This window comes from Vigna unguiculata, chromosome 4 (assembly GCF_037176805.1).
Source record: "Vigna unguiculata cultivar grain cowpea cultivar isolate G323 ecotype 2 chromosome 4, ASM3717680v1, whole genome shotgun sequence".
Lineage (NCBI taxonomy): Eukaryota > Viridiplantae > Streptophyta > Magnoliopsida > Fabales > Fabaceae > Vigna > Vigna unguiculata.
The window spans coordinates 48776944-48788828 of record NC_140795.1 but is presented as its reverse complement, the minus strand read 5'-3'; the positions used below and the strand labels follow the sequence as shown (position 1 = coordinate 48788828).

General features: G+C 33.1%; 1 protein-coding gene across 1 annotated transcript; it reads left to right on the top strand.

The window, feature by feature from the left end:
- The first annotated feature begins 2594 nt into the window (after nt 1-2594).
- LOC114181887 (zinc finger (CCCH-type) family protein / RNA recognition motif (RRM)-containing protein) lies at nt 2595-11203 on the top strand. The gene is made up of 5 exons (XM_028068528.2): nt 2595-2764; nt 3972-4862; nt 6847-8016; nt 8349-8684; nt 10402-11203. The coding sequence occupies exons 2-5, from the start codon at nt 4077-4079 to the stop codon at nt 10846-10848; spliced, it is 2739 nt and encodes a 912-aa protein (XP_027924329.1). The 5' UTR covers nt 2595-2764; nt 3972-4076; the 3' UTR covers nt 10849-11203.
- Nucleotides 11204-11885: the final 682 nt, after the last annotated feature.

The following is an 11885-nucleotide window of genomic DNA, read 5'->3' as shown; positions in this document are numbered from 1 at the left end:
TAAATATTAAATTATCATTTGAGAGTTGAGTTATCAAGATTACAACTTTAAGGGTACAATATAAAGACTTCCACTTAAATATAATATTTTATCATCTCTTTACTACACTAAAGCCTCATAGCATAAGTTCATATGTAGACGTGGAATTTTAATGCATATTTTAACAGAATATTTTTTATTCATTAATAAATATTTGGATAAAAAAACTTAATGTATTTAATATTTTCCATTTGATGAAGTGAATTATTTATCATTTTTTTTCTTGTGAATTTACTTATTTAGTAACAAGATTAGTTTGCTTGTTTATTAAAATTATACTATGTTTTTTAAATAAGTATATCATACACAAAAAATGTAAAATATTTTTTTTGAAACAATTGAATTTTTGTTATAAAATGTTTGAATATGTGTATATGTGTATTCATTTATTGCTTTTATTAATTTTTTAATTATAATAACAAATGTCAATTTTTTTAAATATAATATAAACAAAACATTGTTTAAATATTTTCCTATCTAAACATTGTTGTTTAATGAAAAGTTTTAAAGTATTGTTGTTTAGTGGGAATCCTTTTAGTGGAATGAGGTAACAAAAAAAAAAACAGTTTTATAATTAATGAATCCTGATTTCATTATTAAAATGATTACCGGAATGAATTTCGTCTTTACATATTAAAAGTTATTTGAAATATGTATTTGATTTTGAAAAAAAAAAGGTGTGAAATATTAAAAGAAATGAGAGAGTCTTTTGATTTCCAAGGTTGAAAAAATTTCTTTTGATTGGGAGAATGTAATGCCCTATCAAACAATTTAAGAGTATTGGTAATTTTATTCAAAATATAACACTTTTAATATTAAAGGATTTTACTCATATAAGTGTTTTTAATATCTAAAATTATTCTTTATAAAATTACTATTTCCTTAAATCTAAACTCTTTAAACTTTTTGTTGGTATTTGATCTTAATGATATGCTTAGAAATTTAACAAGGGTTTTCGTTGTTTATCTAAAGGATCTAGTGTATTTTGGTGTTCTAGGAAATTTTTATTTGAGGAAATATCTATGGTTACGATAAGAAAAGCTAAGTTCATCTTAATTTAACTTGCAAGGTTGTTTTTTTACGTTGATTTGGTTAAAATTTGATTATTTGTTTGTCTTGTTGGAATATCCAAATGTGAGTGGTGAGTGAGATGTTGATAGCATGCATTGGTACGTATATTGTGATGGAACTCTCATAATGTCTATATAATTTATGGATCGTGACAATTGAACTAGTTTTGTTACGAGGACTATACATGATATGGTAAATTGGGAAAGTAAATCCTTATGCATGATTGTGTGAAATGTTATGAATTGGGGAAAATAACTTGTACTGTGAGTTTGGTATTGTCATGGAATATGATCCAATTGTGAATTGGAAACATTTTGTAGGTTGATTTTGGTAGCCATTGTTAATTTGTTGAGTTTGGTTTGATTCTTGAAAATTGGCATGATATTGGTCACTGAGAATGTCTATAACTGCTTCTGTTAAACTGGTGTTGGTTTCAATTTCAAGTTTTTTATGTTTGCATTATGCAGACTCGTTGGGTGAGTATCTTTACTCGTTGAGCAAACCCTATTTTATTGGACAAACTCCTATTCTCGTTGAACGAATGCCAAAAACAAATTTCTATGTCATGTATGTTAATTATTCTCTCAACAACCAAGTTTGTATCTTATATAAATTATGTAAGGACGAAGAGAGTAAAAAAGATTTATTTTCTGAAATTGTTATTACATATGAAAATGACTCACATTAAAATAAAGAAATATATGCTAAAAGTTTAGAGTAAAGTAGAACAAAAAGTAATTCTATTAATTATTTTTTACTTTTATTCATCTTTATATTTTTCTAATCTTTATCAAATCAATTAAATTTTAAGATTTTCACTTTTTTTTCTCTCAAATATTTCCAATATACTAAACAACTAAATAAAAACTTCTAATTGGAAACAATATATCTCACTTTTTCATCTTTTTATCTATTTATCAACAATTATTATCTATATTTCACTTTTTCATTGTTTATCTATTTATCAATAGTTATTATTTATATTTCACTTTTTCATCTTTTTTTTTTTATTTATCAACGGTTATTATCTCATCTTTTTTTATATATTTCACCTTATTTTTAATAAATATAATTTTATTTTATATATTAACTTAATAACATTATATTATTATCATCTACTAATATAATATTATTTATTAAAAAATGTGTACACACATGCGCGACAACACATATACGTGAGTAGTTATAATAATAATAAATTATTATTATTATTATTATATATAAACGATTTTAATTTTGTTCGATTTGTTTATATTATTAAATAATTGAAAATTATGTTGGACATGAACATTTAAAGAATTATTTAAAATTTTAGTTGTATGATTTTATTTTACATTGAAATTACATTTTAATTAATAATTAATAAACAAATAAAATATAATTTTCAATTTATATTGTTTTGATCTGACATACGAAAAAGGCATAGACGAAAGGGGAGAAATAATAAAATAAAATTCGATAATAAAAAATCATCTGATTAAGGTGTTGTGTTTGTTTCCTCTCTTGCAAAGTCTCCAAGGCAGAAGAGAGGCGCACGCACCAGGCTCTCACTCTAAGCTCCTCCGTCGTCCAATCGCCGCCGCCACCGCTGCTAACCGCAATCACCGTCAGGCTCCGTCGTGCGTGGTTCAATTCCACCACTTCTTCTTCTCAGGTTTTCTCTCTAATTTTGTGGATAAGACAATTGGTTATTCTTCGAATTGCTTTGCTCCTCTATCCTATCCTAATTGAAGGAATGAACGAAATAGCTACACGTGCGGGCGATTGCTTTCTCTTTAGGTTTAACTGAATTTTCGTGTTGTCAAAGGGATGCGTAATTTTGGTGATTTTCTCCGTCGCTACGTGTAGCACAATACACAAGTGCATAACCCCTCGTGTACACAGTGTAGTGGTTGTTTGTTATTATTCGATCATGTAAATTGGAGAAAGTTATTGCAACGTGTGTGTGTGTGTTGCGAATGAGAATGTTTGTTAGGGCAAACAGCACTGAGTGGATCTTTCGAATTAGGCAATCGTTTGGGGTTAATTAGAGACAAACAGAGACGCGTGCTCTTTAATTTTATTTTATTTTTTGTAATTTTATGGATTCCTAGGGCTTCTCCAGCAGGTTTTAGCTGCTGATGACTTTGGTGTGGGATATATCTTAGTATTTAGTTTAATGTGATGAAATTTTTTTATACTACATTGTTTATTATGATAATGTTGGTTATCTGGGGATCTGTTATCCCTTTTTATATGTTTGCACCTAATATGATTATATCCTGTTATACTGTGTGATTATTGCTGAATTGTCTTGCTCAGATGCTACATCTGTGGTGTTTTTAGTAGTCTATGGTGAACCTTTACACTTGGTTGTGTATCCTCAAAAGTTGGATGATTCTCTAACTATGTTGCGCCACAAAGAGTTTAGTTTTAAGTGATTACAAGAAATTACTATGGTTTTATTGTTTTACTCTGCTTCAGTGTTGCATAGTTCACATATTAGGGACTTGCTAAATTCTAAACTTATTGCTTAAGGTGCTTAGTAGGCATTTCTCACTCGCTACAGTTGGACAGATGATTGTAAATTTCGTATAGATATATTCTCTCATGCATTCTCTGAGTTCCTTGCTTGTTATCTTTTGATATTGTGGAATTATCACAATTTTCAGCAATTAGTTGCCAATTTGACCACTGACGTTTTCCTTGCAATTGGGTGTAATGATCCATGACTAGGAAACTTGTCATTAAAAGCTAACGTAACATGCATGTAATCTACTAGTGCCCAGTGCATTTGCTATGGTAATTTTGCTAGTCTTTTATTTGAGATTATGATACCAAATTATCTCACTTTGGATCTCCTATATTTTCTACTGATGTAGGTTCCTTTATATTTCTGGGGCTGTTTCTGACAACGTAAGCTGGCTTATACTTTCTAGTTGGTGTTTGGAAGAAGACACTGTAAATATTGTGTTATAAGTGAATTAATGGAGCTGAAAGTTTCGTCTCCAAAACCTGAGTCTGTTGCACCATCTGATTGTGTCAGTGATCCAGAGGAAAAGGAAGTGAGTGAAGATGATGATGATGATCGTAATCATAAGCATCGAAGGAGGGAAGCTCGCTCTCAATCTTTGGAGAGAGATGTTTCAGATCCTGTTATTAATAGGCCATTTAAAAAGCGTAACAAAAATTTTGGTAATCGGCATCCCTTCAGGGTAAATGAATCACAAGCCTTTGAAACACTGAAAAATTACAGCGATGCCACCTCAGATAAAGATATATACTTCAAGTTTGATAGAAGGCGCCCTGGCTTGACTTCAGTTCCTCGAACACCTTTGGAAATGAGTCAAAGATTACGTGGAAACCAATCTTTTCCTGGAGATCCTGGTGTTGGCAGGGGAAGAGGCAGGGAATCTGGTTTTTGGAATCAACGTGAATCTAGGTTTGGCTCAATGGATGTTGCTTCACAAATGGTTCCACAAGGGTCCATTCCGCCAGGCCTTTATGCTGGACGTGGGATACCCAATGTTTCAAATGCACAAAATGCATCATGGAATACATTTGGCTTAATTCCATCTGTGCCCAATGGTGGTCTAGATATGCTTCATCCAATGGGTTTACAAGGAACGCTCAGACCACCTATTAACTCTTCTTTGAATGTGAATATTTCTCGCCAACGGTGTAGAGATTTTGAGGAGCGCGGATTTTGCCTTAGAGGGGACATGTGTCCTATGGAACATGGTGTTAATCGGATTGTCATTGAAGATGTTCAGGTACCTTGTTTTTTCTTGTTATATTTCCTGTTCTGTAGCTAAGAATGATGAAGCTTAAATTTCAAATTGCATGATGATTTTCTCTACAAGGTAGAATAATGTTTTTATTTTCTTTCACTTTAATGGAAAATTGATTGGCTGTAGGTGGAATCAATTCAATATTATTGCACATAAATTATTTTTCAGATTTTCATGTGGGTGATTTAGTAGTAGAGGAATCAATTCAATAGTATTGCACGCCAATATGTTTCAGATTTTCATGTGGGTGATTTAATATTTGATCTGGCTGGTATGGTTTGGACAAAATTTGTCACTGAGTTGCGGTTGCATTTTCTTGGTTTGGGCTGTTGTAGAAATGTTTGACTATCTGATATCTTCAATTGCCTGTCTCAGTTTCCTAGAATCTTAATGCTAAGAACCCAAGCACATGGGAAATTGACCCTTAAAAGCCAACTATTAAGTTGGGAGATCCAAACACTTGAATACTCTACAAAGTATCTCATACTACTCAGTGTGGGAATTAGGCACCCCATAATATTCAATTCCCTATCATTATACTGCTCCTAAAAGTCAATGTCTCAACTCAATGACTTTCACTTTATGACACTTTTTTTACACGGTGGCACTTCACTCAGTTTCCTTGTTGGTTAGAACCCTCCATTGATTAAAACCCCTTATAGGTAGCCCTTTTAGAGACACCGGCAATTAACTCTAATACCAGTTAATAGGCACCTAAACATTTAGGGATCACCCAAAATATTAAGTTGGGAGAACCAAACACTTAATTGCTCCACAAAATATCTCATACTACTCATTGTGGGAATTAGGCACCCCATACTATTCAACTACCTATCATTGTACTGCTCCCAAAAGTCAATGTCTCAATGACTTTTACTTTATGACACTTTTTACACGGTGACACTTCACTCAATTTCCTTGTTGGTTAGAATCCTCCAGTGATTAAAACCCTTCATATTTCAGAGGCACCGGCAACTTACTCTGATACCAGTTAATAGGCACCTAAACACTTGGGGAACTCACCCATAAAGCTAATGGTGGTGCACCAAATATTTAAATACTTGAGCATCCCATGTTACTCGATGTGGAACTTAGGTAGTGTGAAATACACAAGTTCCTATCACTTAATCAAACTGTTTTATCAAAGAAAAAAAATGGTCGTTCCTTACTTATAGAGCAATTGGAAGCACAACATTGAAGTATGGCTTACATTATAATATATTAAATACATTTATCATAAAATGCAACACCAAACACTGAAAACATAAATGGGTCTTAGTTGAAGTAATTTGTGAATTGAGAAACTTATTGTTGAGAATCAGAATAATATATTTTGTTTATTATTATAGCCATGTAACCTCTAATTTAGAAGAAACAATATATCCTCTATTCATGTATAATAAATGTAGTGAGTCAATTTATATAAGCTAATATCTTGTATATACATGATTTATAGTCCAATGTCTATGTGTTTTATATTTTAACACTTACATTAAGGCAGCCAATGAGAAGAAGTTACAACATTTAAAAATTAGCTTTACAGATTTTGAAGTATGTTTTTCCTCAGTTCCTCTCACGTTATGTGTCATTCATTAAGTTTATATTGATAAAGGATAAAATCATGCAGGATTGATAGGGGGAAATTTTTAAAATAATGTCGGTTATGAAAATTTTCCCCCATGCTTTCTGTTTTGTGGCATTGCTTTTTGAAAATGTGATATTATATGAACACTCTCGAACTTGACATATTTGCATTTATTTTTGAATAGAATGTTTACATAAAACTATTGGGTTTTTTGTAACACATTTGCATTTCATAGAATTTTCAAATATCCAATATTAGTATTTATTTCACACATTGTATGAACTGACTGTGGGGTTGGATTAGATGTAGTGATGAATATTTTTCTTTATAAGGTTCGATTCATTGTTAAACTCACAGATTAATTTGTTGTTCATAATTCAGAGTCTTTCACAGTTTAACCTTCCTGTTTCGCTTCCAAGTGCACACTTAATTGGAGCTCCTGCTGGATCTGAATCTTTACATTCAGTAAATGCTTCTACCACTTCGATGAACAACAAATGTTTACCTGGAAAAGTTCCTAAGTCTGTAGTCAATGATGATGGTTTGACATTGGATGGTGCTTTTACTGGTCCTGCTGGTTGCACAAGTGGAGCTGATCTTTATGATCCTGATCAACCACTTTGGAATGATAGTGGTCTGGAGCCTTCAAATGCGCTCCTAAACCTTCAGTCATCTAAGAATGAGGAAACTGAGCCCATATTGAATGATGCTCCAGATGGTGATTGTCCAGTTGGAGCTGCCAGAACATCTATCAGTTCACAGGGTGCCAGTTCATCTGTCTGGGCCAGAATTGGTAGTTCAAAAAACAGATTTGACATGAAAGAAAAAACTAACGCTGCAATGGGTTCCTTTCATTATCCTGAGAATCAATTAAAGGAAGATAACGATGAATTAGTTGGTGCTCACAATGCTTCCTTTCAAGTAAAGCAAAATATAGCAGATGATGCAGAGCCAAAAGCATTGGACGTCTCTTTGAAAGCACAAACTGATAGTATGCGTACTATACGAAAGTCATCACAAAAGGCATTGCGTACTCTATTTGTAAATGGAATACCTCATAAAAGTAACAAGAGAGAGGCACTTCTAGCTCATTTTAAGAAGTTTGGGGAAGTTATTGACATTTATATTCCATTGAACAGTGAACGAGCTTTTGTGCAATTCTCCAAGAGGGAAGAGGCTGAAGCTGCTTTGAAGGCACCGGATGCTGTAATGGGTAATCGTTTTATCAAGCTATGGTGGGCTAATCGTGATAGCATTCGCAGTGACAGTACCAACACTGGGAATGGCATGATTGTAACTCCCCGTGGGCAAGCACCTGCTTTTGTTCCATCTCATCCTGTTGTCACTGATGCTTCAAAGACTACATATGAAGTATCATCACCTACTGATCAACCTAAGCCTGTCAACACTGATGGACTCAAGGTTCCACCGCCTTTGCAGAAGAAGCTTGTAAACCTGGAGAATCTAAAGGAAGAACTGCGCAAGAAGCAGGAAATGCTAGATCAGAAGCGCAATGAATTCAAGCGCCAGTTGAACAAATTTGAGAAACAAGTAAAACTTAAAGACCCTTAATTTAATTTTAGTTGATTATACATTGTTTTGGAGGCTAATAATGTTTTGCCTTTAAGAAGCTAAATATACCTTTAGTGGTGATTGGTTTAGACTTTAATGTCAAATAACAAGCAATATTGCCCTTTCCAAGTCTAAGCGAAGTATATCTGGTAGAACCTTATAAAATGTTTTTCATAGTTTAATACTCTACATAATTATGTTGGCAAAGAGCCGTAGAAGTTAGGCATATTCATCATTCTCCAGTACTTTCTGTTATCATCTTTCTTGTATTGACATCATTCCCTCCCTCATCATATGGGCTCTAATTACAGGCTTCTGGACTCAAGGGTGAATTGTCTAATGAGCAAGCTGCCAAGAGACTCAAATTAGGCACAGCGTCTGATGTTGCCAAACTGGCTTCTCCTCCTCAATCATCGGATGCTGAAGGTGGTATGACATCCCCACACACAGAGGCAGCAGCTGATAAGAATAAACAGCTGGTCAATACTGTATCCCAAAGTCCTAAAACAAGTACAACAGCAAGACTGCAAGAACCGACAGGCTTGAAGCACCCGATTCAATCATTAATCCCTCTAAATAGATACAAATTGGACAATCGTCCTGCTGCATTTCGTATCATCCCACCTTTGCCAGCTGGTCTAACTAATGTAAGTATTCTCAATGTCTTATGCAGTCAAGAGATAGGAGAATTTTTCAATGGATCGCCTTGTTTATGCAATTGTGTTTACTATAAGGTTCCCGTACATGCATTCATTTGAGAATAGTAAATATTGGTGTCACATACATGTTCACATTTATTGGATAAAGTTTACTTTGATAAAAAATCCCAACATGTGCCATCAGTGTTGTAGTCTCTGCTCTTTTGTTATCTTTCTGGACTCTGAAGTCAGACCCATTTTAGGATACTTCTTTTGTAATGAACCAAAACAAAATATAAATCTGAGTCTTCTTTTTATTCATGATATTAAGTTCCGACAAAAAGAGGTTTTTTCTAAAAGAGTTATTTTTTAGTTGAGATTAGTAATAGCTGACTTTCGTATTTAGTGTCAAATTAGTTCATACCCTGAAACATGATCCATTGGGATTCATTTTTTCAAACCACCTGTACTTTTTTTTTTTTCTTTTTCTGTGGAGGGTGGAGGGGAGAGAGGGGTAGTTGGGGATTGCAGTAGAGTTTTTAGATCATAATTATTATAAGAGAACAGAATTGAACGAATAAAGTTGGCATTTTTTAAGTGTCCTTTTTCCAAGTTATTTGCCATTTATTCCTTTCTTTTTCGTCTTTCTAAATTGAACAGAATTATAGCATGTGCCTTCTCTCTATGATGTAACTCTTGCGCTTTTTTTCATGCCAATTTACTTTCCACTCCTTAGTGTAGAGAAGTTTCCTACCATCATTGTGTGAAGGGGTAGAAAGAATGCAAAAAGTATACTGTAATGGAATAGAGTGTATAAAATGATCTCCTTTTGTAAAGATACTACTAGATTAGGAGTGCAGTACAAAATACGTCTATGCAATATGCCCATGTATTCTCAGTAACCTGAAGGAAAGTCTTAATTAACTCTTTACTCTCTCCATCAAGCTGAATCGTATATTTTAGTGATGTTGAGCTTGTTTCTAATAAATCACAGCATACCCCACTCGAAGCCTTAGTTAATAAATTGCAAGTTGGTCAATGGTCACTTGATTTTCTGTTTAGAGAAAATGCAACATGCTGTATACTCCCGACATATTGGATTTGATGAGATGAATATGGCAGCCTGGTTATCAAATCACAATCATGGAGGGACAGACTATCAAATCCATTCTCATCTTGATCTAACATCAATTGTATTTGTACTCACATAAGTTCGCAATTGGTCTGAACCATAGCATGATATTCTAATTCACTTGATGTTGCTAACACATTTTTGCTTCTTATTCTTCTATGACATTAAATTATCTCACAAAAAAAGCACAGTATCTTGGGAGTGGATTTTTAATCTGTAAGAGCCCCTACCAATTAGTTTTTGACCTTGCAAGTTGTCTTGATCGCTAATACAATATTAATTAGATAAGTTGAACCATTACGTTGCATGAAATATGCTTTGTTGGCTGGTCTCATCTTATCAAACCTAGAACCCCAAGTGAAGTATATCTTGTAGAATTGTTTTTCAGTAAGAAATCTTACATAAGATCATTTGTTATGTATCAGATGGAAATAAAATGATTTTTATGTTAATTTGTAGAAGTCTATGCATGGTTTATTTGAAGTTTATGCATTTATATGGTCACGTCTCAGATTTGTTAATGTACCATTGTTAAGTGATAGGTAGTCTTCTCATCATATTCCATTTTTTCTTAAATAAATTGCTGTCCTTTAGGTTGTAGCTTTGAAGGAGCACTTCTCACCTTATGGCGAACTTTCCTCCGTAGAGCTAGAAGACGGGCAAACAAATGATAGTAGCCAACAAGAGGCTCATATAACTTTCACTACTCGTTGGGCAGCTGAGAGGGCATTTAGTAATGGTAAATGTTGGAATGAACAGAATCTGAAATTCATGTGGTTGACACCTACTATTTCTAGTAATGCGACTGGTGGTAGAGAACGATCTCTATCTGCTTCCAAGGAGCCCTTAGATTCAGATGACCATTCTAAAGAAAAATCAGGAAACTCTGTGGACCAAGAAGGGATTGAATCAAATGGTGAGAATAAAAATTCTGAAACTAGAAATGGTTTGGAGCTTGTGGAAATGGAACCAAATGAAGATCCCCAGTCTACCACAGAAGTTTCTTCTCCCAAACAGTCACCCGAGGGGAGTGTCTGTTGAGGGTCTACTAATGGTCAGATTTGTACAGCAAGGTAAAATTTTAAATCTATCAAACTCTAATTTTCAGGGTCTTTTTTTTTTTTTTTTTTTTCTATTTTCAATTTCTGAAAATTTATTATTCCATGTTCCTTTTTAAGTGCTCAGAGACTTGTAAATTTCCTTCTTTTTGGCTGCCTCCTGTATTTGGTGGTATTAGTTGAATGGTGCATCATGTAGTTCACTTCTAGGATACAAGTTTTGAAGTTCAAAATTCTGTTAAAAGCCATTGAACGCTTACATAACAAATATTCGGAAACCCTTTTCCATTTATGTCTGTAGTTACAGTTGAAATATAATTGAAGCGGTTAGTCACTTAGTTTGATTGCATACCTTTAAATGTTGTTTGGTTCACTTCTTCCTATTATTTTAATTTCTATTATTTTAATTTGCTTCAATTGAGTAATACATAAATATTGATTATTAGTTAAAGACATTTAAACTGAGACATTTGACCAACAACTTACTGATCCCTCCAGAAAATCATTGTGCGAAGAATTTGGAAAAACCATTTCAGTTTTTTTTAAGAAAAATTATTGTTATTATTACTAATATTATTGCCCGTATGATCTGAATTTTGATACTTATAAATCAATTATTGGTTATATTATCCCAATTATTTGCGGGAGAAAAATGTTGAGCCATTTAATATTGAATGCTTTTACTTTTTCAGTCATTTTTAATTTGTAATTCTTTAATTCCATTAGGTCATGCCAACAAAAACTTAGAGGTCACTATTTTCATTCAATGGTGACCTAGTGATGATATATAAAAATTGAAGCAATGGTGTGATTTTTTTTTTAATTATCACAACTATTTTAGTTTTAAAAGGAATTAGATTAAAAATCTTGTATGATGTTGAAATAGTTGTGTATTTATTGCTGTGAAAGTAACAACCGTGCTGGAAAAGATGGTAAGAGAATAATGATAATAATAGTAGTGATGTTTGCATTGATGACAACAACGAAGACATTGTAAATGGTAGTACTAGGATGTTGATA

Coding starts and splice junctions, on each gene's coding strand:
- LOC114181887 (XM_028068528.2), top strand. CDS start 4,077: ATGGAGCTGAAAGTTTCGTCTCCAAAACCTGAGTCTGTTGCACCATCT. Junction 4,863..6,846: donor TTGTCATTGAAGATGTTCAG/GTACCTTGTTTT, acceptor TTCATAATTCAG/AGTCTTTCACAGTTTAACCT. Junction 8,685..10,401: donor TGCCAGCTGGTCTAACTAAT/GTAAGTATTCTC, acceptor GCTGTCCTTTAG/GTTGTAGCTTTGAAGGAGCA.